General features: G+C 42.4%; 1 protein-coding gene across 1 annotated transcript in view; it reads right to left on the bottom strand.

The window, feature by feature from the left end:
- The window catches only part of ENTPD7 (ectonucleoside triphosphate diphosphohydrolase 7), a gene marked incomplete at both ends in the record, with an annotated part of 38,974 nt that extends 14,627 nt beyond the window's left edge, over window positions 1-24,347 (bottom strand). Inside the window, 5 exons of the mRNA XM_080694849.1 lie at window positions 36-139; window positions 8,127-8,277; window positions 8,538-8,743; window positions 21,696-21,878; window positions 24,340-24,347. Coding sequence (XP_080550975.1) covers window positions 36-139; window positions 8,127-8,277; window positions 8,538-8,743; window positions 21,696-21,878; window positions 24,340-24,347 — 652 coding nt within the window. The remainder of the gene's footprint in view (window positions 1-35; window positions 140-8,126; window positions 8,278-8,537; window positions 8,744-21,695; window positions 21,879-24,339) is intronic.
- Between the last annotated feature and the right edge of the window lie 2,860 nt (window positions 24,348-27,207).

The raw sequence follows: 27,207 nt of genomic DNA, 5'->3' as shown, positions 1-27,207 counted from the left end.
CCAGGCCGGCTGAGAGGGGCCCAGCTGCCCCATACCTTCCTGCTTCCCAGAGATCACTTCTGCCTGAGACTGCGAGAAGAGAAAGTCAAACTCCAGCGGTAAATCTTTGACTAGATCAGCCAAGATGGCCAGCTGCTTCCTGCAAAAAGAAGAAAAAAACCAAATGTTGATTAACCGCCTTCTCACCTGGTGCAGTGTCACACACCTGTAGCCCTGCTACAAGAAGCTGAGGCAGGAGAATCACTTGAGCCTAGGCCAGCCTGGGCGACAGAGGGAGATCCCCGCCCCACCAGCTCTTAAAGAAGAAAGCCTCTCTTCTCACCAAGTGCCTCAACTTGTCCTTCTATTATTACGTCTTATTCTGATGTCACTATTTACCTGCTTCGCCCACTTGTCCAGGCCTGCTGCTTCTTGGGTTTTTTTTTTTCCCCCGCAGGTGGGTCTGGGTATAGAGCCCAGGGGCATATGACCTCTGAGCTACACCCCCTGTCCTGTTTTTTTTTTTTTTCTTTATTTTGAAACAGGGTCTCACTAAATTGCAGAGGGCCAAAGAAGTAGCTGAGGTTGTCCACTAACCATGATCCTCAAGTCTCAGCCTCCAGAAAGCTGGGATTACAAGTGTGAACCACCACACCCAGCTCCAGCTGCTCCTTGGACTCTCGTTTGATTTCAGAGATTTAAACTGCCTTCAAAGTACAGCCATTAAAGGCCATATGGCAAGGTAATATGCAAAAGTCCTGGAAATTAGACCAGAGACTGTTAAGCTACCAGGAGTATATAGGTCCAACACTCCAACATAGAAACACAGCACAGGTAGAAACTTCCTCAATAAGACTTCCAGAGTTCAGAAAATTAAAACAAGAATAAAGGATGGCATTAAACTAAAAAGGTTCTGCTCATCTAAGGGAACCATCAAAAGTCTAAAGAGAAAGCCTATGCAATGAGAGATATTTGCCAGCTATCCCTCTGATAGACAACTGACTAATATCTAGAATATAGAAAAAACTTAAAAGACTTTATGCTTTAAAAAAACGTAACTCAGCCAGGCGTGGTGGTGCATGCTTGTAATCCCCGCACTTGGGAGGCGGAGACAGGAGGATCACACAGGTTCGAAGCCAGCCTCACTGGCTTAAGAGACCCTGTTTCCAAATAAAAATATAAAATAAGTCTGAGAGTGTAGCCCAGAGGTAGAAGGGTTCCATCCCCAGTACCACAAAAAAAAAAAAAAATGTAACTCAGATGGGCATGGTGGCACATGCTTGTAATCCCAGTACTTAGGAGGCTGACACAGGAGGATTATAATTCAAGGACAGTCAGCAAGTAGTGAGACTCTGGTCAACCTAGTGAGACCCCTATTTCAAAAAAAAAGAAAGGGCTGGGGAGCTGGTTGTGATGCAACCCTTGTAATCCCAGTACTTGGGAGGCTGAGATAGGAGGATTGCAGGTTTGAAGCCAGCCTCAGCAGCTTAGCAAGACCCTGTTTGAATAGAAAATTAAAAATCAGGCTGGGGGTATAACTTGGAGGAAGAATGCCTCTGGGTTCAAGCCTTAGTACTACAAAAAAGGAGGGTTTGGGGGTGTAGCTCAGAAGTAGAAGACCCCTAGGTTCCAACAAAAAGACAAAAGCAAAATAACTCAACCAAGAAATGGTCAATTAAACTAAATAGACACTTCACAATTAGAAAATATACAAATGGCCAATAAATACACAAGAAATATTCAACATCATTAGCAATCAGGAAGATGCAAATCAAAACTACACAGATATTTCATCTAACCTCAGTCAGCATGGCAATCATCAAGAAGTCAAATAACAAATGGCAATCACCAAGAAGTCAAATAACAATAAAAGTGAAATAACAATAAATGTGGTGAGGATGTGGGGAAATAGGAGCTCTTCTATACTGCTGGTGGGATTGCAAATTAGTTCAGTCACTGTGGAGACGACTGTGGAGATTCTTCAGAAAACTGGGAATGGATAGTGGTACATGGCTATACCACTCCTGGGTATCTTTCCCAAGGGACTGAAGTCAGATAATTACGTTAATATATGCATACTCATGTTAATAGCCGCACAATTCACAAAAGCCAAATATGGAACCAACCTAGGTGAACAGATGAATGGATTACAAAATCGTAGGATATATACACAAAGGAATTCTACTCAGCAATAAAGAAAAACAAAATTATGTCTTTTGCAGGAAAATGGATGGAGCTGGAGAACATTGTTAAGTGAGATTAGCCAGTCACAACAAGTAAAGGGTCACATATTTTCTCTAATATGCAGAAGCTAAGGAGTAGTAGGGATACCAGAGGGACTCCAGATAACGGAGGAGACACTCCAGTGGAGCCAGGGAGGTGGGCTCGGGGAAGGCGGGGAGGGAGGACCAATGAAGGAATCACTTCCTTAGCTTTCAGTACATATGCAAGAATACCAACGCCAATCTCAGTACCCTGTATGGAGGAGGGAGCTCAGGAGAGCCCACCAAGTCCTGTGTGAGACTACAACGCACCAGTAAAAAGCCTTAAAAAATACTTTCCCTTAAACAATGTTGTAACTCAAAGAGCAGTAAAAGATGGGACTATGGCTCTACACCTTTCAGTGAGCAGGAATAAGCTACAGGAAATTACAGCATAGTTTCTCAATCTCTAAAATACATGTAATTACATTGTTCCTAACGACTGAGAGAGAAACATGTAAATTAGGAAACACCATCTCAGCCTCAGGTCTTACACAATACAGAAGCAATGCCTCCTAGTGCCACCCAAAAGGTAATATTAGTTCCACAAATTTGTTTGTTTGTTTGTTTGTTTGTTTGTTTTTTGGTGGTACTGGGGTTTCTGGAAACCCTTCTACCTCCGGGCTACACTCCCAGACCTATTTTATATATATATTTTTTGGAAACAGGGTCTCTTAAGCCAGCGAGGCTGGCTGCGGACCTGTGTGATCCTCCTGTCTCCGCCTCCCAAGCATGGGGATTACAAGTGTGTGCCACCATGCCCGGCTCACAAGTTTTTATATAATCCTTAACATAAGCTAACGATTAACTTCTTAATCTCTGGTTTTTTCCTTTACATAAATCTTATCATTGAAAAACCCAGATCAAGTACAAAACCCAAAGGTCAAACATTTCCAATTTGGGTATGATACAGAAACTTAGTGTCTATGGGGTTGTCTTGATGGGTTTGGTATTGATATGTAAAAACAGACATCAATTTACATTGTGCTTGGAATGTAAATGATCAGGTGCCACCTTTTTAAGGAACAATCCAGGACTGGTTTAAATTTTAAATGTGCTAACCTTTTATATAGCTATTATACTTTTAGAAATTCATTCCAAGGAATAAAGAAAGGAATACTGCAGTATTATTTATTTATAACAACGATGAATTGAAAATTACTTAACATAGACGTTGATTAATTATATAACTAACATATATGACTTAACACAGAGGTTGATTAATTACACACACACGCTGCGATACGATACAATTGTTAGAAGAAATGAAGTCAACTTATATCTACATGTTTTGAGTGAAAAGATGTTCAACATATTTTGGGTTTTAAAGGTTACAAAACAATACATATAATATAATCTCCTTTGTGTTAAAGGTAAAACAAAAACCCTTCATATATAGGAATAGGCTAGAACTTTCATTTTCTAAAATCCAGTGTTCCTTTATTTTTAAAACTTCCTTTGTGTGTATGGCAGTGAGGACTGAACCCAGAGGCATTCTACCTTTGAGTTACAGCCCCAGCCCTATTTTAATTTTGATTTTGAAACAGGGTCTAAGTTGCTGAGGACCTTGCTAAATTGCTGAGACTGGCCTCAAACCTCCTGTCTCAGCCTCCCAAGTACTGAGATTACAGATTTACTCCACCACACCTGGCTATTTAAAAAAAAAAAAATTAATGGCAACTGTTGATAACTGTTGAAGCTGGTGGTGGGCAAAAACAGGGATCCATTGTACTGTTCCCTCTACTTTTATATAAATTTGAATTTTTTTTTTTTTTTTTTTTTGCAGGTCTGGGGATGAAACCCAAGGACATTCGACCTCCGAGCTCCACCCTCTGCTCTGCCTATTTTTTATTTTGAAACAGGGTCTCACTGAGTTGCAGAGAGCCTCACTAAGTAACTGAGGCTGTCCGCGAACCGCAATCCTCTGGTCTCAGCCTCCCGAATGCTGGGATTACAAGCATGTACCACCATGCCCAGCTACCTCTAATAATTTTTTATTAAATACCATTCTGTATTAACTTTGTAATTTTTTTTGGGGGGGGGATGGTAATGGGGTTGGAACCCATGGGCTTTCTACCTCTGGGCTATACTCCCAGACCTATTTTATATTTTATTTAGAGACAGAGCCTCACTAAGTAGCCGAGGCTGGCTTTGAACCTGTGCGATCCTCCTGTCTCAGCCTCCCAAGGATCCTCCTGTCTCAGCCTCCCAAGCGCGGGGATTACAAGTGTGCGCCACCACGCCCAGCAAACTTTGTAATTTTTTAAGGGTATTTCCACTACAAAATAAAAAGAAAATAGGAAAAATTGTTATGTCCTTGGCAAAGAAATAAATCCAAAGTGCTAATAAATTCCAAATACAATCTGGGTGATTAAACCACATACTGATTCACACACATACACACACACACACACACACAAAGTAGCAAAGCATTACTCATGCAAAACAGGTTCTTGCAGTGACAGCCACTATGTCAACAACAAGCTGGGCTCTGAAGGCAGCAATGGTTTCCTTAAGCCCAGAGCAGATGTAGCACTGGGAGAAGCCATCAGAAAACAAGCTAAGCCTGGCATGGTGGCAAACGCTTGTAATCCCAGTCCTTGGGAGGCTGAGACAGAGGAGGATGGCAGGTTTTAGGCCAACCTCCCCTACTTAGTGAAACCCTGTTTCAAAATAAAGAATAAAAATAGGGCTGGGGTATAGCTTGGAGGTAGAATGCTCCTGGGTTCCATCCCCAGTACTGGAAAAAAAAAAAAAAAAGAAGGCGAATCTCTTAAGATAAATATTAGCCGGGCGTGGTGGTGCACGCTTGTCATCCCCGCGCTTGGGAGGCAGAGACAAGAGGATCGCGCAGCTTCGAAGCCAGCCGCGCATGCTGGCTTGGGAGACCCTGTTTCCAAATAAAAATGTAAAAATAGGTCTGGGAGTGTAGCCCGGAGGTAGAAGGGCTTCCAGGAACCTCAGTACCACCAAAAAAAAAAAAAAACAAAAGATAAATATTGTTATTCTACACTTCTACACTGATAGCTAACACCACAGACAAACACAGTGGAGCTGCACACTGGGTTCCATTTCAATGGAAACTTCTTTGAGAAAAAGTAGCAACACACCAGGAGCTAAGATATTCTTTCCTCTGCACCAGCAACCACACTCCAGTGCCCCCTACCGGCTGGGTCCACCTTTTTAAACTAAGTCCGCTTTTTCTCGGGCCTTCCTCCCACTTCTTCTTTGGTTGTGAGACCTCTGGCCACTCAGACTGTGTCACCTATACTCTTCCCAGGGTTCCTAAAATATTTAAACAATGTGAATATTACTTGTCAAAGGAAAAAAATCCTAAATTCTATGCACAGTATGATTACAATTTCATAGAAATTATTTGTAGCTGGACAGAGAGAAGAAACTGGGACAAAATGCAAGAGTTTTGATAGGGCCGTCCAATTGTAAAGTTTTTTGTTTGGTTCTATTTACTTTTAAGATTTCCTTTAATGACATTCGGTTACAGCTATAATATTTAATGTTTACTTTTAAAATTAAGTAAAAACGCCAAGCGTGGTGGCACATACTTGTAATCCCAACATTTGGGAGGCTGAGACCAGAGGATCGCGGTTCACAGACAGCCTCAGCTACTTAGTGAGGCCCTCCATAACTTAGTGAGACCCTGTTTCAAAATAAAGAATAACAAATAGGGCAGGGGGTATAGCTCAGAGGTCAAATTCCCCTAGGTTCCATCCCCAGACCTGCAATAAATAAATAAATAAATAAATAAATAAATAAATATAAAATTAAGTAAAAACAAAACAAAAATTTAAAAGACCAAGATAAACTGGGCATAGTGGCACATGCTTGTAATTCTAGTACTTGGGAGGCTGAGACAGGAAGATGGCAGGTTCCTGGCCAGCCTCAGCTACTTAGGCCCTCCGAAACTTAGTGAGACCCTATTTTAAAGTAAAGATTAAAAACTAGGGCTGGGGGTGTAGCTCTGAGGTATAATGCCTATCAGTTCAATCCCCAGTACTGCAAAAAAAAAAAAAAAAAGACCAAGATATATATGGCGAAATAAACAAGGAAACAGAAGGTCTGTCACATTGAGAAATTGTTATATAAACAATCTTCTCAACAATAAACTACCAACTGTGAATCCAAACGCAGAAAAAAGTCCACCAAAAGAAGTGTTGACAGATGGTATATTGTCTGGAGTGTGTAGCACAAGCAGCATGAGCCCTGTGTGAACCACGGAGGTTTTTCTTGTTGTTTTAAGAAAAGGAAGGCCAAGTATAAAAATTGAGATTTGTAGAAAAGGAAACTGCTATTGACCAAGGAAAAATATTTATTTATTCATTCATTCATTCATTCATTCATTCGTGTGTGTGTGTGTGTGTGTGTGTGTGTATGTATGTGTGACTAGAGATTACACCCAGGGGCATTCTACCTATGAGCTTTACCCCAAGCCTTTTTATTTTGAAACAGGGTCTCACTAATTTGTGGAGGGTTGCACTAAGTTGCTGAGGCTGGCCTCAAATCTGCAATCCTCCTGTTTCAGTTTCCCCAAGTACTAGGATTACAGGCATGCACCACCACGCCTAGATATGGGAAATATTTAAGCTAGTAAGAAATGCCCAATACCCGAGACTATTATGAACACTCCTGAAGCTGGGTTCTAAAGTTAAGGCTGGCAATGATCTCATTAATATTACACCAAAGTGCAGACAACAAAACCAGATAACACGTGGGACTGCAGCACACTGCAGAGCTCTGCATAGCAAGGGGATGGCCGACGGAGGGAGGGAAAGGTGCAATACAGGAGAGAAAGAAATACGTGCAAACCTAGTAACCTAGTAAGGAGTTCATCTTCAAGACAACTATTACAACTCAGTGGCAAACTATATATACCTAATTTTAAAGTGGTAAGGACTTTTCTCCAAAGACAATGAACCACCTACTGGTACATGAAAAAAATTGCTTAAGGTCATTAGTCATCAGGGAAATGCAAACCAACAAGATAGAGATGTCACTCACACCTGGCAGGATGGCTATTCATGCTTTTAAAAAAAAAGTCCACACGCATCGGCAAGGATAGGGAGAAACCAGGAGGTGTCAAAGAGGAGAAATCACAAACAAGGAGGGATTTGACCTCTTTTTCCTACTCTTCATCTTTCTCCCCTTTTGTCCCCCCTTTTTGTGGTACTGAGGGTTGGACCAGGGGTGCTCTACCTCTGAGGTATACCACCGGCCCTATGTTACTTTCTTATTTTAAAACAGTGTCTCAGTAAGTTACTATGTGCTGGCAGAATCTGTGATCCTCCTGTCTCAGCCTCCCAATCCCTGGGACTGCAGGCATGTGCCACCACCCCACCCCGGCCCTCCTCTTTAATGCAGGAAGGAGGAGCAGGTGGCAAGATGTCAGGCTGCACCGCTGAGGTCAAGTGGAAAAGACTCAACCTGCTGGGGCTGAGAAAGCTGATCTACACCAATGGAGGCTGAGTTTTTGAGTAGCAGCCAGAGAAGGGTCTCACTAGTCACCACCAGGACCCAGGCAGAGTGACAGGCAAGGTGGCATCCCTCCTGGAGCTCTCTGGCTAGCCACTGGTAGGTGCCCAGCTCCTCAGGTGAGCCTCCTACCACCCTTCTGGAATTTACTTCTCCCTCCAGGCTTCATGACTCAAAGACTCCCCATCCTCAATCCAGACCAGGAACCACTCTGGCCATCTCAGACAGATGCTGACCCCGGAGAAGCAAATGGCATGAAGATTTGAGAAGTGGTGAGGCCATGACTGGGTCCAGGAGGCTGCTCCCTCTGCGCCGGGGCTCTCTTCATGCCACCAGGGGGTCAGCATGGATCAGCCCTGTGGCCCACTTTCCTGTGACCTCCCACACCCAGCGTCGCACCTCTCAGGGAGAAGTCTCATGCCCGCGGTGCAGAGGATGTAAAGGGGGGTCTCCTTGTGCTTCTTCACCGGCACGTGAGCAGCCGCAAAGCTCAGCAGAGGACGAAGGTAATCGCTGGCATGTTCTGGAGTGTCTGCCATTGCAGAGATTCCTTAAGTAAAATAAAAGAAGTTCTTTAAAAAGCAGGCCACATAAGGCTCAGACAACTGATACCCCCATACGGTTCTTAATGAATGAAATAAAACATTCATTTTATTTGAGAGGAGTTGGGCAACAATGAATGAGATAGCTCTCCCACCCCTAGTCTCCCACAAAGAAAAGGGTAGCTTTCCTTTCCACCTCTTCTTCTCTTCTCTCTCATGCCTACAGCAGGTAAAAGAAATCAACAACAAAATAAATTCTGATGAGTACCTGGCTTGATTTTTTTAACCACAGGCTGGCTGTTTCGGTCTCTCATCTGTTTGATGTCCAACAAGTCATGGGGGTTCCCATTATGTCTTGGCCAGAAATAAACAAAAATCCGGGAGCCACTGCTACCACAGTCCACCACCAGTCCGTAACTCAGATTTGGGTCTTCAGTGTCAGTAGCTTCCAGCTCCCCAACCCGGGCCAAATACCTAAACCAGGTGAAAGGAGAAATCAGCCAGGTCGGTGAACGGCAGCACGGCTTGCTTCACTGTCCTGAGTCCTCACTGCCTGCCTGCTCCTGCTAAGCACATGGGCCGACACGTCCTAAAGGAGCAATGGGCGAGTCCTGGCCATATTCCCTGACATATAGAAGGCAAGAGATGGTTGACTTGCATAAAGACCAATGAAATTAGGTAACCAAATAACTCCCCCATGTTTCCGACAGTTCTGAGACCAGTAGGGAGGACAAATCTTTTACGAAACACTAAAGAGCTTGTAGGCCTCAATAAACCACTGGGTTTTATTGTTCTGAGCTACTAAGTTTTGGGGTGATTTGTTATACACATTAAATAACTGTAATAATCTTAATCATTTCTATTTATTCTCTCTATATACAAGCATAAAGAATACTGTAGGATAATTACCGCGCATGATATTTTTTTACTTGGCTTTTTGTTTTTTTGTCCTTTGCTTTGTACTAATAAAAAATATATTCCATGCTAGGTATAGTGACACACGCCTGTAATCCCATGATTTGGGAGGCTGAGGGAGGAGGACAAAAGGTTCGAGGATAGCCTCAGCAACAATTTAGCAAGACACTATTTCCAAATAAAAAATAAAATAGGGATAGGGGCATAGCTCAAAGGTAAAACACTCCTGGGTTTAATTCCTAGTGCCACACATAACACATACAAAAAGTATTCCATAAATTAAGCATGATGGCGCACGCCTGTAATTCCAGGACTTGGGAGGCTGAGATAAAAGGATTGTAGGTTTTAAGTCGTCCTCAGCAACTTAGTAAGATCCTGTTTCCAAATAAAAAATAAAATACGGATGGGGGCATAACTCAGAGGTAGAATGCTGCTGGGTAGAAGCCAGATGTGATGACGCACGCTTGTAATCCCAGCATTTGGGAGGATGATAAAGGAGGATCATGGTTCATCGCCAGCCTCAGCTACTTACTGAGGCCCCTTGCAACTCAGTGAGAACCTGTTTCAAAAGAATAAAAAATAGGGCTGAGGGTATAGCTTAGAAATAGAATGCCCCTGGGTTCTATCCCCAGTACTGAAAAAAAAAAAAAAATGCTGCTGGGTTCAATCTCCAATATCAAGAAAAAAAAAAAGAATTTCATATAAACAATATACTTTCTACACTCTTTTAGTCATTTTATAAAATGATTTTAAAAGAATAAAATGAATTCTTACATGGGACATAATGAATAACAATAAAGCAAATGCCTGTGTGTCCAGTAACTACTTTAAAAGATAAAACATAATATATATATTTTATTTATTTATTTATTTTGGTGGAACCCAGAGGCTTTCTACCTCCGGGCTATACTCCCAGACCTAGTTTATATTTTATTTGGAAACAGGGTCTCACTAAATTGCTGAGAGCCTCACTAAGTAGCTGAGGCTGGCTTCGAACCTGTGTGATCCTCCTGTCTCAGCCTCCCAAGCACAGGGATTACAAGCGTGCGCCACCACGCCCGGCTAAACATTATACTATTTTTAAAAGTAGAGAGTACTTCTAGGCTCTTGGACATTAGGGGTGCGTGCATGCGTGCGTGCGTGAGTGTGTGTGCGTGTGTGTGTCTATGTTCTAGTTTCTTGTGTCACGTTATCTGGTGCCAGCAGGAAGATGGAACAAAGAAAGGGTGTCACCATCAAACACCAAGTTCTGAGCCTGAGCCCTACCACTCTCTATGCTGTGTGACCTTTAAAGCTACCAATCTTCTTTCAGTTTCCTCGTCTGTAAGAGGAGAATTCAGAGTCTCTTCTAGGAGCTGGGAGAGTAGCTCAGTGGTACAGTGTGTACTCAGCATGTGTGAGGCTCTTAATTCAATCCTCAGTACTGGGGGGGAAAAAAGAAAAAAGAAAAGAAGAAAAAAGAAGTAACTCCCACTGGAGAGAGAACGTATGCCAGGCGGTGCTGTGCTGCCATGATGGTTAACAGGATAAATACTGGGAGGGTAAGGAGTATGAGATTCTCTGGAGAAAATGGCTGAGAAGTCCAGGGGGAAAAGAAGGCTAAGAGTTGGTAAAATACTTCTCAGCCCTGAGACTTTCATTAATATTAAAATTCCCTCATAACCTGAAAGTCAGAAAAGTACATGCATCACTGATTTTCAAAGGCTTCAAATGACAGAGGACACAACACACGGTGTGGTACAGATTATAATTTTGTCTTCTAAGTTCTTTGAGGTTCAAATAAATATTGCTATAGATTGAGCCAACAGATGACTCCCCTTACTGCTGTGCCCTGAATTTTTTCAAGTGCTGCAGCGAACCTCCTTTCCTTACGCATGCCCTGCTCATCCAACACTGGCTTCGAGTTAACTCCTAGATCCCCAAGAGCATGATCTGGAGCCCCAACAATGAGAAGGGGAAGTCCAAAGCTAATACAATCTGAAGGGCTTCTTTAAAAAAAAAAAAAAAGGAAAAAGAGGGAAATAATGTTACAAATAAAAAGGGAACAGGTTTGAAGCACAAGTTTCATTAGCTTTAGAATTCACATGTCACACCGCTCAGACCAATCGAGCCTGTGTTTATGAAGACCTCACTTGTCTGGGAAGTAAGACAAATTTAAGAGAAGAGCATCCAGAAATAGTTCCAACATATAAAAGAAGAACTGAGTACCTAGCCTACTGTACAATGCAAAACGTAGTTTGTAAAAAAAAAAAAAAAAAAAAAGAGAGAGAGAGAGAACACACATTTGTGCTTCAATACAATTGCATCAATTATTGCATAAGGCAGAGAAAGGTAGACATTTTTTTCTGGATCTGAAATGGGAGTGAGTTGTGAGAAATGGAGCAGATGGTAAAAATCTGTTAAAACACTAGGAAGTTTATAACCCCACTGATTCCGGTTCACCATGTACTTTCCAAATCTTATCAAATATCTGGGCTGGTCTTGGGCTCATGATCCACGAAATCAATTCATAACAGCTTCTATCACATGACAGCGGCAGAAGTTTAGGTTCAAGCTCCAGAACTCTTATAATACTGTCCACACCAGAAACCACAGATTAAAACAAAACAAAATGAAAAACAGTCAAAATAATCCACTCGCGGCCCAAAGAGGCTTTTCATTTCCTACCACAGCCATCTTCCTACTTCACATGCCTCAGGGGTCTTTCTCTGCTTTCCTTCTCTGAAAATCATATCCTCTACTTCTCTTTGACAAGAATCTAGATCCCATCCTCCCCTGCTTACTGGTTTACCTTTCTCTAAGGCATTGATTCCCAAGCTTTTGGGCCTCAGGACTCCTTTATATTCTTAAAAATTATTGAATACCCAAGAGCTTTTGTTTCATACACAGCTTGGCTGTAATTATATATATATATATATATATATATATATATATACATATATATATATATATGTATAGAAAGAGGGTCTCACATATATCATATACATGATATATATTAGTGAGACCCTCTTTCAAAATAAAGAATAAAAAATAGGGCTGGGTGTAGCTCAGAGGTAGAATGCCCCTGAGTTCAATCCTCAGTACTTAAAAAAAAAAAAAGAATGAAAAGGCCTTCCCTTCTGTTCTAAAAGGCTAAAAGGTATATCACTGGGCGTGGTGGCACAGGCATGTAATCCCAGGACTCAGAGGCTGAGGCAGGAGGATCACAGGTTTGAGGTCAGCCTCAGCAACTTATCAAGGCCCTACACAACGTAGTGAGATCCTGTTTCAAAATAAATAAAATAGGGCGAGAGTGTAGCTCAGAGGTAGAATGCCCCTGGGTTCCATCGCCAGTATCACAGAAAAGAAAAAAAAAAAAAAAAAAAAAGACAGTGCTATTATTCCCTTTGAGTGGTTTCTTTACGTTTCAGTATGAGTCCCCAAAGTTCCTTTCACATTTGTCTGTTTCACATCTCCATTTAGACTTCAGTTTCTCAGTAGCCCAAGATTGGCAGTAAGTGGATGTCATCCCAGCGGTTCTCACATTTCTCTGCTCCAAACATGTATCAATCAATACTCATTAGTTTGGTCCTAAGCTCACTATCTCCTCCATGTCTTTGTACAGATGCTGTGTCTAAAACCGACAGATTTTGTGTGTGTGTGGTGCTGGGGGTGGAACCCAGGGGCTCTCTACCTCCGGGCTATCCTCCCAGACCTACTTTCTATTTTACTTGGAAACAGGGTCTCACTGAGTTGCTGAGAGCCTCACTAAGTAGCTGAGGCTGACTCGAACCTGTGTGATCATCCCGTCTCAGCCTCCCAAGCGCTGGGATTACAAGCGTGCGCCACCACGCCCGGCCAAAATCAACAGATTTTTAACAAAATTTAATGTCCCTCCAAAGTATCCTATTACGCCGGGCGTGGTGGCGCACGCTTGTAATCCCCGCGCTTGGGAGGCGGAGACAGGAGGATCGCGCAGGTTCGAAGCCAGCCGTGCTGGCGTAAGAGACCCTGTTTCAAAAATATAAAATAGGTCTGGGAGTGTAGCCCGGAGGAAGAAGGGCTTCCAGGAACCCCAGTACCACCAAAAAAAAAAAAAAAACAACAACAACAACAACAAAGTATCCTATTATCTTTTCTGATTCCTGCCAAAATAAGCAACTTTACATCTCTAATTTAGTGAACTCAACTTTTCTTTCTCTTCCTTTAGAAGTCTTCCAGTGTGCAAGGTGGCCAAAAAAAAAAAAAAAAAAGTCAGCTGACATTAGATTACAAGGCAGAAAGAAAGGACGGGGTGGCATTCATGTTCCGCTTCCCAGCTGAGTCTTGATCAATCACCACAGGCACAGAAAGTCTCCATTTCTTAAATTTTGTATACAGATGACTAAACGAGGACTAGCTTTCACCTCTGGAAGTAGCAAAATTACCTCTTACTGGAACTTTGGCCTCTTAGGACCTCATCAGGCTTCTTATATTTTTCTATCACCTGAAAGTCTTCCTCTCTCGGCTCCTAGTATCAACAGATCATGCATCCTTTTCTGGATTTTTTTTTTTTTTTTTTTTTTTGGTGGTACTGGGGATGGAAACCTTCTTCTACCTGTGGGCTACACTCCCAGACCCATTTTATATTTTATTTGGAAACAGGGTCTCTTAAGCCAACATGGCTGGCTTCAAACCTGCGCGATCCTCCTGTCTCCGCCTCCCAAGCGCAGGGATTACAAGCGTGCGCCACCACGCCCGGCTTCTGGGTTTTTTTTTTAATGACCTGCAGTCTGGCTTTGGTCATTATGGTCAATTATTTGCACTAAAGAACCTGCCTGCTTTGCTAATGCAGCACTCAGCAACCTCTAAAGAGGACCTAAGGCCCAAGAGAAAAGTTCCAAAAGCTTTGGAATTCCTCACATCCTCCTGCCAAGAGAGGTCTGAGTCTCCATCGCACCTCCTCACTCTCCCTCATATCCTACACATTCCCTCTCTCTCTGAGAAACAAGACTTCCTTCTAGTCACTGCTGAGTCAATGAAAAGAAAGGCAGCCACAAACACATCACCCAGGTAGAACTGGGAGACAACGCTTCTCACTACTATTATCTGAAAAACTCCAACAGCATTACAGCTATTACTGACCAATGATTACCAACCTTACAAAATCAACACCAATCACACCACTCTCAGGGTTCAAACTGAACTCGGTGATGTGCCGAAAGTCAATAAATGGCGCCCACACCAGTATGGTCCTACCAGCTTTTTTGCTGAATGTCATCATCTTTTCAACTGCTATTCATGACTCACAATCAAATATAATGACATTATAAAATAACTATGCATGAATGATGCTAGAAATGCATGTCCAGGAAAACATTTTGAAGGTTATTGCTTACCTCCTAACAAGAGTAATGAGAGCAGGCAAGGACATTTAGAATTTAAAACCCTGCTTATAAACCTTATAAACGCCAGTTTCTCCAGCAAAAATCTTTGATATTCTCTATATAAGAATTCTTCATTTGATCTGCATATCCTAAAACTCCTAGTTTTTATTCTAATCAAAAGTAACGACTCAGCCGGGCATGGTGGTGCATGCTGGGAGGATCGCGCAGGTTCGAAGCCAGCCTCACTGGCTTAAGAGACCCTGTTTCCAAATAAAATATAAAATAGGTCTGGGAGTGTAGCCCAGAGGTAGAAGGGTTCCATCCCCAGTACCACCAAAAAAAAAAAAAAAAGTAATGACTCTTTTTTCCTTGCTTTAACAAAACTGAAACTCAATACTCCTACTCCAATTGAGTCCTGAGCCAACTGCTGACCCAGAGCCTCTCATCAGTCATTCCCAAAGGGCAGGGTAACGGCACAGCCTTCCAAGAGCCACAAAAGCAGCTTCAGGGTGACAGTCCAGCCGGGCAAAATGTACCCTAAGGAAGACAGTAACGGGCTACTAAAAGTGAATAGTATGAAACAGTAAGATTAAAAAAGAAATGGACTGAGCCAGGCGTGGTGGGCACACTTGTAATCCCTGTACTTGGGAGGCTGAAACAGGAGAATTGCAGGTTCACGGCCAGCCTTGGCTACTTAGGCCCTACACAACTTAGTGAGACCTTGTTTCAAAATAAAAAATAGGACTGGAAGCTGGGCATGGCACACTTGTAATCCCAGTACTTGGGAAGCTGAGACAGGAGGATGGAGGTTCACAGCCAGCCTCAGCTACTCAGTGAGGCCCTCTGCAACTTAGTGAGACCTTGTTTCAAAATTAATAAAAAATAGGGCTGGGGGTATAGCTCAAAGGTACAATGCCCCTGGGTTCCATCCCTAGTACCATACACACACAGAAAAAAGGACTGGAGGTATAACTCTGAGGTAGAATGCCTCTGGGTTCAATTCCTCCCCCAAAAAAGAAATGTACTAAGTAAGCAGAACATTAAGTTAGAACAGCTTAGCACTTATATTATACAATATATAGCTATACATATTTAAAGTTATATATCTATAACATACATATATATAAAGTTATATATTTATTTATTTGGGGGTACTGGGGATCGAACCCAGGAATGTACTACCTCTGAACCACACCCCAGCCCTATTGCTACACTCCCAGACCTATTTTTTATACTTTTTATTTGGAAACAGGGTCTCTTAAGCCAGAGAAAGCTGGCTTCAAACCTGCGCGATCCTCCTGTCTCAGCCTCCCAAGCGCGGGGATTACAAGCGTGTGCCACCACGCCCGGCTTAAATTGCTAAATTTTTTAAAATAAAAAAGGGGCTGTGGATTAGCTTGAAGGTAGAATGCTCCTGGGTTCAATTTCCAGTACCAAAAAAAAATTAATAATAATAAGACAAGAAAAAAGCAAGAAAATGAAGATTCTAGAATCCCCTCAAGAAGTCCTACTACTTGCATTTGTTAAAGGTCTCTAAGTGATTTAGATAGGCAAAGACTAAAAACCCATTATTTAAGATCAATATTAACATAAATTATTATTAGACTATATAATTAAAATAAAATAGCTTAGCTGGGCATGGTGGCGCACGCTTGTAATCTCAGCATTCGGGAGGCTGAGACAGGAGGATCATGGTTCATGGATATAGCCTCAGCTACTTAGTGAGGCCCTTTGCAATTCAGCGAGACCCTGTTTCCAAACAAAGAATAAAAAATAGGGCTGAGGGTGTAGCTCGGAGGTAGAATGTCCTGGGTTCCATCCCCAGTACCACAAAATTAATTAAGTAAGTAAGTAAGTAAAATAAAATGACTTTAACAAAATACATAGAAGTAGTTAGCACTATAGAAACCATCTGTAGGAATACTGAGTTGAGTCTATATTCTTGTGTGAGTCGTGTGTGTGTGTGTGTGTGTGTGTGTGTGTGTGTGGTGCTGAAGATTAAACCCAGGGGCATTCTACCTCCAAGATATACCCCAAGCCCTATTTTAGTTTTTATTTGGAAACGGTCTAAGCTGTTGAGGCTGGCCTTGAACCTGCAATCCTCCTATCTCTGCCTCTCAACAGGTGTGCACCACCATGCCCAGCTGAATTGAGTCTGTTCTTAATAAATCTCCTCTCTATGGCCTCAGTGTCAAGTGCCAGATATTTCAGCAGTATGCCTGCATCTGTTGACACACCCACCCCACCCTCACCATTCTAATTTGCTATTTATCTGCCCTTAAGAGAGAACCATGCAAATTAAGACAGTATGTAAATGAAAAGCAAGCAGGTTTTATGTGATGGCCTCGCTTATCAGAAAAGTACATGCAGTTTAAAGACATGAACTTAGTGATATCAAATTTGGTTACTCATTGTCCTCTTTTGATTAATTTCTGATTCTTACCTTTGTACAGTTCCCAACTCTTTGTTCCTGCATCTACACAGCTGTTCATAAACTATTATCTCCCTGGGAAATAATTACCCCTTCAAGTCTGCCTCCCTAACTATGAGTTCAGAAGCCACGTTGTGTTCATCTTTGCACCCAGTGCCCAACACAGCGCCATGCGTATGGCAATCTCTCAGCAAATATCTGCCTCCTACATGACTCATGGAGGCTTCCACGAGTGAAGCTTAATGAGGTATGGTGATGTGTGGCAATCTGTACATAACCTTTCCTTCAGTAACAATGAGTTCTAAGTTACGTGGCAGCTACCTGCTCTACAGAGCTTCACAAGGCTTTAGGACTTTGGTAATGTCATCAGCGAGGCACAAGCAGGGGTGTTCCTCAGCCCTGCAGTTGTTTCAGTTAATTAAACCTTACAAGCATTTATTGAATCTGGTTACTTGAGGTACAGTGGTAAATAACAACTCTCTCTGGGCCAGGGGTATAGCTCAATGATAAGAGAATGTTTGCCTAACATATGCAAGGCCCTGGTTCCATCCCCAGTATTGCAAAAACCAACAACAATAACAACAACAAAAATACCTAACCAATCACTCCGCCTCCCACTTATTACTCAAATGCTTTTACTTCTCTCCATCCGTGTTGCTACCACCCAAGTTCAAGCCACTATCATCTCAACTGAAATATTCCAATTAGTGACCCTGCTTTCTTTTCTTACTCCCCTCCAGTAATTTTCATTCTCCACAATACTTCCAAAGCAAGCTTTCTTCCAAAGGCAAGTCAACTCATATCACTCTTCAAAACCTTCAAAGCCTCCCCTCTGCCCTTAGGATGATATCCAACCCCCTGAGGTGGCTTACCAGGCCCAGCCTGATCTAGCTCTCAGCCATACAGCTCCCATCTCATCCCTCAGTGTCTACTCTAGACATTAATAACTCATCTACATGAAATTCCATAATTAGACTGCCATAATTATCCAGTTTCCAGGGGGAAACTGTGGTCAAGTCTGTCAGGAAAATTCCAATAAGCATCACAGAAAGTCAATTTATGGATTCAGGTCTTCAAAATTAACAAGTTTCTTAAGGCCAGCTGTGGTCTAATGTAGTCACACAATAGTGTTTCTTCTACTGGAAAGGAAAATCCAAAAATACAAGTGAACAGGGCTGCTATAGAAGGAAAGGTTGAAAACAAGCTTCTCGAGAAATGGTCCTAGTCCTCCTGTTCTCATGCCTACTCTAGCCTGCACATACCGGCTGCTCAATAAACTTTTAATTAATGACAAAAATGAATAGGAAAAAAAGAATTCTGGAGAGAGAACCACCCCAAAATAAAAAAAGAATAGGCATGTGTCCTGGTTCTGACCAAGAAGGCTGCTAGAAAGGTTACACATTCTTAGAAGAGGCCACGGAGCACCTGTTCCTCTCTCCTGCAGGACATGCATGAGGATGCATGTTGCTCTGGTTGCTACTGGCAGCTACTGTGCAACCATTAAGTAAGTGAGCACTGTGAACAACAGAGAGGAGACACAAACAGTCTCATCCTGAGAGCCAACGTTCAACTTGTGGAATCCCTGGATTTCTAAATAAATAAAGCCAATAAACTTTATTATTATTATTATTATTATTATTATTATTATTTTGCGGGTCTAGGGATGGAACCCAGGGGCATTCGACCTCTGAGCTACATCCCCTGCCCTATTTTTTATTCTTTATTTTGAAACCAGGTCTCACTAAGTTGTGAAGGGCCTCACTAAGTAGCTGAGGCTGTCCGCGAACCGCAATCCTCCTGTCTCAGCCTCCCGAATGCTGGGATTACAAGTGTGCACCACTACGCCCAGCTACTTTTTTTTTTTATTAAAGTCAGTTTATGCTGTTACTTGCAGCCTGAAGTCTTCTAAACAATATCTATCTATCATCTATCTATCTATCTATCTATCTACATAGCTTCTCAGATATATCTACATCTGAGAAGCAATACAGAATTGAAAATTAGAAAATTATGTTGAAGATGATAAACATAACATGTTATCTTTTAATTTGTAACCTCAGAAGAAATTAATCTAGAAAATAGCAAGATGAGCTGGGCGTAGTGGTGTACGCTTGTAATCCCCGCGCTTGGGAGGCAGAGACAGGAGGATCGCATAGGTTCGAAGCCAGCCTTGCTGGCTTAAGAGACCATGTTTCCAAATAAAAATATAAAAAATAGGTGTCTGGGAGTGTAGCCTGGAGGTAGAAGGGTTTCCAGGAACCCCAGTACCACCAAAAAAAAAAAAGAAAGAAAATAGCAAGATGAATCACTACTACAAAATATAGATTTCCTATGCAATTGGTATGACATTGAAAGTATGTCAGGTAACTTAAATGCATTTTCTGTAAAAAAAAAAAAGAAAGGTATGTAGCTTTCACTTATAGAATAATAGATTAGATACTACAGAAGAAAACACTAATGAACTTGAAAACACGGGGTGGGGAGAACTGGGTAAAAAACAAACGGAGGATCAGTGAGCTGTGGGAAAATGTCACATGGCTCCATATATATGTAATTGGCCCCCAAAGGAGATGTGGAAGAGGACAGAAATATATGAAAAAAAAAGATCAAAATTTTTCCAAATTTGATTAAAAGCTACAAATGCATAGACCCAAGAATCCAAGGACCATATCTTATTCATCTTTGTACCCCAGCGCCTGTCATAATATCATGCACACAGCAAGCTCTCAGCAAATGTTTGCTCTCAAACAAGAATAACAAATTATATAGAAAACTACAACAAAGCACATTACAGTTGAATTGCTTAAAACCAGTAATAAAGAGAATTTTGGTTGTTGTTACAGTTCTGGGGATTAAACCCAGGAGCCTTATCACTGGGCAACATCCTCAGCCCTTTTTATTTTGAGACAGGTTCTCAATAAGCTGTCCAGGCTAGTCTCAAATTTGCAATTCTCCTGCCTCAGCCTTCTGAATATCTGGGATGACACCTCTCTCAGCAAGAGAAAATCTTAAAAGCAGGCAGAGGAAAAATACACATTATGCACAGAGAAAACAAAGTTAAAAATGACAGCAGGCTTTTCAGAAAGCATGCAGGCCAAAAGATAGTGGAGTATCTTTTTTTCTTTTTTTAGTACTGGGGATTGAACCCAGTAGCATTCTACCTCTGATCTAGAATCCCCAGGGTTTTTGGCTTTGTTTTTTGTTTTTTGTTTGTTTAAGTTTGAAGCAGGGCCTCACTAAGTTGCTGGGGTTGGCCTCCAATCTGCAATTCTCCTGTGTCTGCCTCCCAAGTACTGGGATTATAAGTGTACCACCATACCCGGCTGAGTATCATCTTTAATAATGAAAGAAAAAAAAAAGATCAACCTAGAGTTCTATAAAAGGAAAGCAAAATAAACACTTTTTCAGCAACATAAAAGTTGAAAAAAATCCATCACCTGAAGACTTACTCTACTGGAAAAGTGAAATGAAAATCATACCAAGTGGAAGTATACATCTACATAGAAGAATGAAGAACCCAAAAGTGGTAAATAGAGGGGTAAATATAGAAGTCTTTTTTCTTATTTTAAAGATCCCTATTTAAAGCAAAAATAATAACAATGCATTGTGGTGTTTATAACATATGTAAGAAATAAAATGTATGACAATAACAGCACAAAGACCCAGGGGGACAGGAGGAAAGTACATTGTTAGTAGGTTCTTATAATTTGAAGGTAAACTGTGATATCTAAAAATGTATACTATAAACCCTAAAGCAACCATAAAAAAGAAATTAAAAGTTATATCTAATGAAAGATAAAATTGATTCATAAAAATATACTCATTTTAAAAGAAGAAAAATGAGTCAGGCATGGAAGCGCACGCTTGTAATCCCAGCATGTGGGAGGCTGAGACAGGAGGATCACTGTTCGCAGACAGCCCTTTACAACTCAGGCCCTTTACAACTTAGTGAGACCCTGTTTCAAAATAAAGAATAAAAAAATAGGGTTTGGAGTGTAGTTCGGAAGTAGAATGTTCCTTGGTTCCATCCTGAGTACCACAAAAAAATAAAAATAAAAAATAATAAGAAAAAGAAAATAAAATAAGAAAAATGAACAAGAACAAATGTGACAAACCAAAAACAGATATCAAGACTGTAGACAAAACGTAAGCATAATCAATAATCAGTGTGCATGGCACGAACACCCCAATTAAGAGGCAGAGATTATCAGACTGGATAAAAAGTAAGGCTGAACTAAACACTGCCTACAAAAAAGCCTGCTTTAAATATAAGACAACAACAGGCCAAAACTAAAAGTATAGAATAAAGCTCTATCATGAGAATATTAAGCCAAAGAAAGTTGGAATAGCTACATTAATACCAGACTAATAGATTACTGAGGGGGGAAAAAACCACAAAGACAAAGAGAAACATTTAATAATGATAAAGGGATCAATTCATCAAAAGTATATAATAATCCTACACATTTATGCACCCGGAAAGTCTCAGCCCACCAAAACAAGAAAATAGAAAGATGCTTTTCATGGTTAAAGAGCAAATATCAGCATTCCTGAACAAAAACTGAACATGGCCAGAATGGGTCTTTAGGTCTTCGTAATGTAATAACAGCACGCATTTCTACTAATACATGTACAGTACTCCCCCAAAGGGCCAAAGGTATAGTATGTTACACAGTTAATCAAAACATTTATGACTTCAGTGACAAAGCTGATCAGGGAGCTAAAGCTGACTCACCTTTCATACTGCCTGTCTCTTGGTAATGAAGCACCCCAATGTCGAAAGTCCATGATTAACATAAGTAAAAGGACACAGGATATGAAGAAGAGCCCCAGGAATGCCACCCGCTGGCGGAGGAATGGGCTCACTGTGGGCACAGTGAAGTACCAGGAGGCTGGGCAGATGTAGGAAAAACTGATCCTGAAACGAGACAAATAGTAGTTAAGTCTGAAAAGCCTCCATAATTGAGAGTTGAAAAATGGTTTTTCAGTTGGATAAAAGCCCTTCTAACAAAGGCAAAAATTCACACCAAGAAAAGCCTGAATGGTTCTTTTAGTTTCAAATTTTAATAAAGTACCTATATTGTTAGTGGTACTTCTACTACGCAAGTCAGAAAAGTCTTATCTCCTCTTTTTTTCAAACTCTGCACTTTTGAGCGCAAGTCAAAGAATTAATCTCATGTTAATGAAAAGATTACCAATTTCCTGGAGAAATTTCTTAACACCATGAATCAGAGCAACTACAACATTCCTATCAAGAGTGCTGTCAAGAAACTGGATAGTCAGAAAAGTTATTCAACTGATTTTTTTAAATTATTATTATTATTATTATTATTATTATTATTATTATTATTTTGGTGGTACTGGGGGTCCTGGAAACCCTTCTACCTCCAGGCTATAGTCCCAGACCTATTTTATGCTTTTTACTTGGAAACAGGGTCTCTTAAGCCAGCACGGCTGGCTTCGAACCTGCGCGATCCTCCTGTCTCCGCCTCCCAAGCATGGGGATTACAAGCGTGCACCACCATGCCCAGCCTTTTAAAATATTTTAATTGACTATATGTGCCCCTGGTTAAAAAAATTTTTTTGCCCTGACCCCACCCCTTCTCTCTCAGTAGTTACCACTGCTACTCAGTTTCTATTTATATTTCCAATCTATACACAGGTATAAATACATAACAATATATATAGTAATGTGTTTTTTGTGTGTGTATTTCTATTATTATTATTATTATTATTATTATTATTATTATTGTGTGTGTGTGTGTGTGTGTGTGTGTGGTACTATGGGTGGAGCCCAGGGGCTTTTCTTCCTCCCAGCTATACTCCCAGACCTATTTTATACTTTATTTGGAAACAGGGTCTCACTAAGTTGCTGAGAGCCTCACTAAGTAGCTGTGGCTGGCTTTGAACCTGCGTAATCCTCCTGTCTCAGCCTCCCAAGCGAGGGGATTATAAAGTGCGCCACCACGCCTGGCTTCATTCCTTTTTTTTTTTTTTTTTTTTTTTTTTTTTTTGGTGGTACTGGGGTTCCTGGGAGTCCCTTCTACTTCCGGGCTACACTCCCAGACCTATTTTTACATTTTTATTTGGAAACAGGGTCTCCTAAGCCAGCGCGCGCGGCTGGCTTCGAACCTGTGTGATCCTCCTGTCTCTGCCTCCCAAGCGTGGGGATTACAAGCGTGCGCCACCACGCCCGGCCCCATTCCCTTATTTTTACACAAATGGTAGCACACCATTTCTACTGTTCTGCAACTATTTCTCTCTTGTTTTGCTACTGTCCCATGTTGGGACATAAGGATCCACAATGATCTTTTTAAAAATCTTCAGAGTATTATAATGTGAAGACAAGTGTATCCAATTGTAAAGGTTTTTTTTGTTTTTTGTGTGTGTGTGTGTTTTTTGTTTTTTTTTTTTTTTTTTTTTTGCCATACAAGGATGGAACCCAGGGGCATTCTACCTCTGAGTGACACCTCAGCCCTATTTTTTATTCTTTATTTTGAAACAGGGTCTGAGTTGCAAAGGGACTAAGTAGCTAAGGCTGTCGCCTAATCGAGATACTCCAGTCTCAGCTTCCCAAATGCTTAATTACAGGTGAGCACCACACCTGGCGAAGTTGACTTTTTATGTTTTTAATCAAAAAAGGGCCCGTGATGTGCACCTGTAATCCCAGCGACTAGGGAGGCTGAGGCAGGAGGATTGGCAACTTGCCAGACTGTCTTAAAATAAAATATAAAAAGAGCTGGGGATGTTGCTCAGTGGTAGCACCCCTAGGATGGAGGAAGAGGAGGAGGAGGGGAAAAAGTACCTCAGTCTATCTTCTTTTACGGAGGGAAAAAAAATCTCTCTTTGTTTAACCTCCTCAACAGGCATCTAGCTTCTCTTAGATGGAAATTTTAAAGAACATTACAACTTAGCACTTTGCAAAACTGAGTGAACAGACTCCCTCCACGACCCCGGGGTTATGGACTGGAAAATATTACTGCACCTGCCTTCCAAAGAATACAATTTAGCCAGGCATGCGGGCACACTGTAATACCAGTACTTGGGAGGCTGAGACAGGAGGATCAAAGGTTTGAGATCAGCCTCAGCAACTGAAGGATACTCTCAGCAACCTGGCGAGACTATTTTAAAACAAAAAATTTTAAAAGTGCTGGGGTGTAGCTTGGAGTTCAATCCTCAGTACTACCCTCTCCCCCCCCCAAAAAAAAATAATACAACTTTGACCATTTCTGCATACAGCTGACCAGGATGCAAAGTCCAGGTACAGCCTCAGGGCAAACCTCACATGCAATAAACAGTCTCTCATCTCCTGCCCAACAGCCCCCGTTCTACCTGCCATCTCCCACTGAGCCCCCAGTCAAGGACGTGCGCAGCCTTACCTAGCCATGGGTTCCCTTCAGTGGTTTCAAAATCTGTCACCTCCTTTTCCTTTTGCCATGAGAAGGTGGCCTCCTTGTCCCAGGCATCTCCTAAATCTGCAGCCTGGAAAGAGTTGGCTGGGTTTCAGGCTTACCTCCAGTAGTGCCCACGAGGCTAGACCTCCAAGAGAATTCCACATCTCCCATCCACTCCCCAGATTCCCGCCCGGGGTCCGTCCGCCCTCGTTCCTCAGGCCCAACGGACCCTACCCGGGCGTCCAGGGAGCTGGACGTTCTCGTGGGCCAGCCACGTCTCGGAGGAACGTGCAATCCCCAAATGGCGGGGCCCCCGCTTCCTGCTCCCTTCCTTCCCCAGTCCCGCAGCTGTTCCGCACTCCCACTTACGGGATCCAGCGGCCCACGGATCCCTCTGCACCTCTCGGCTCTGTCCACAGCTGCTCGCACGGCCTCCAGCCCAGCCGGAAGGAGGGCCGGGGCCAGCGGCGGCGCCACGTCCCCAAGGAAACCGCACGGAGCCAATGACTGACAGGGGACCCGCGAGAGCGGCCCGCCCCCCGCGCAGCCTGAGCCGCGCGCGAACCCGGTGCGCCGACCGCTTGTCCGTCCGCCAGGGCAACCAATCCTCAGAGCGCTCGGTCTCCAATGCCCGCCCCAGGATTTCCACGGCGCCCAATAGGAAAGGCGCTGTGCTGAAGCTCCGCCTGGAAGGGCTGGCGGGGCGCGCACAGGTGAGAGGTGCGGATGGGCGCTGCCCCCGCTACCCTCGCGGTGGCGCGAGTTCTCCGCTGATCGCCTTTTGGGCAGCGGTTTCTAAAACCCAGAGGCTCTGGTGGGAGGGTCTGGGGGTGTTCGCGACCAAGGTGCATCCTTTCCCACAACCTATTGGAAACGTCATGCCCACCAGCCTTCCCCGCTAGAATGGCAGTTCTCCTACCTCAAACCTTCCCCATCGCCTCCCAAACTGGCTCCACTCTCTTCTCCCACGAGAAAATCATAAATTGGAGACAACGATGTTTATCTCAAAGTGCTTATGGCCATTCATTCAACAACATACATTGTCTACGATGTGCCAAACATTATGACATTATGAACTTCTGTGTCGCTGCCCTGCGAGACCTTACAGTAATGCAGACAAAGACAACAGTCTGAATGTTTTTATTCTTTGCTTACACCAGCCCCCCCCCTCTCATTTCTAGGAGGAAGCCGCTTGGATAGCATAAAAACATCGTGTCATCGTGTCATATCTACCACCTGCCCCTGCTGCATCTTCTGCACAACTCACCTCCCTTACTAGGCTCCAGCAACCCAGCCTTGTGGCTCTCGGCCTCTTAGGCTTTGCTCATTCTGCCTCTGCACCTTTCTTGAATAGCCCCACCCCTAACCTGCGCTCATAGCCAGATCAACTCCTCATCCCTTACCTTTTTTTTCTTTTTCTATTTGGTACTAGGGATTGAACCCAGGGGTGGTTTAGTTCTGAGCTACACCTCCAGCCCTATTTTTTTTTTTTAATTTTGAAATAGGGTCTCACTAACTTGCTGAGGCTGGCCTTGAAACTGTGATCCTCCTGTCTCAGCCTAGGATTAGAGACATGTGCCATAATTCCTGGCTCATCTCTTACCATTTGACCTAGGGGTTATCTTCCTCCAAAAATCTTACCTGACCTACTTCTCCTAAATACATGTCTACTGCTTTACTTGCCTCCCCCCCCCTTTTGCAGTATTGAGGATGAAACTCAGGCGTTCTATCTCTGAGTTACACCCCCTGCCCTATTTTTTATTCTTTATTTTGAGTCAAGGTCTCACTAAGTTGCAGGGGGCCTCACTAAGTAGCTGGGGCTGGCCACAAACCTGTGATCCTCCTGTCTCAGCCTTCTAAGTACTGGGATTACAAGCATGTGTCACCATGCCTGGCCCCCAGCCCTATTTTTTTATTCTTTACTTTGAAATAGGGTTTCACTAAGTTGCAGGGGGCCTCACTAATTAGCTGAGATTGGCCACGAACCTGTGATCCTCCTGTCTCAGCCTCCCAAGGACTGGGATTACAAGTGTGTGTGCCACAACTCCCAGCTTCACTTGCCATTTTGAATTGGAATTCTATTTATGTGTCTGCCCCACTAGTCAAAATATTCTTGAGGACAGGACTCTCTGTTTCCACCTATTCCCAAAGTAATGTATAGTAAATAAATAAATGAAAGACATGAAGGAAAAATTAAGACCACTAAAATGATAATAAAGGGGCTTAACCAGGGGATCATTCATGGTCACTTGCATTTAGCAGAAACCCAACAGCTGTCAGGGGAGTGGGGAAGTTTAACAGTAAGATGTTAGCATGGGGAAGCTAGAGGCCGACTAACTAGAAGAAAGGCATCTTTGCAATTGGTTTGGAGTAGTATATTTGGCTCTATCTAACGGGTCCTGAGCTGAAGGGGAGATGGACAGAAGAGGGGAGCTGACAGTCATTGACCGGGTTCTGACCGTTCTGGGCTGACTGGTGCCAGGTTTCTCTGATTGGATCAGCATTCTAATTATTATACATAGTCTGGCAACTGTCAGGTTTAGATATTCAGTCTCTCGTGACTCTTGTTCTTTCCCTCTACTACTCAGCGTGGTGACTTGTCCTTCCTAACTTGTCCCTTTTCCTTCAGTTCTCATTTCACGGTTTTCTTTTCTCACAATCTCCACACTACTTCAAGTGTTCTAGTTTTTCTGGGCCCCAGAAACCACGTTGAGTAAAATAATTGCATAAAGTTGAGATTAACCACAAATAGCAGGTGCTTTTATTATTTTAGAGCCTAGTTCTGTGCTTAAAAGAAGGGAGAAATAAAAATAACTCAAGTGTTTTGGAATAGTTTTTCAAAAAAATTTAAGT

This window comes from Muscardinus avellanarius (assembly GCF_963383645.1).
Source record: "Muscardinus avellanarius genome assembly, chromosome: 4".
Taxonomy (NCBI): domain Eukaryota; kingdom Metazoa; phylum Chordata; class Mammalia; order Rodentia; family Gliridae; genus Muscardinus; species Muscardinus avellanarius.
Note: the sequence above shows the minus strand (reverse complement) of the source record. Positions and strands in the feature narration are given on the sequence as shown.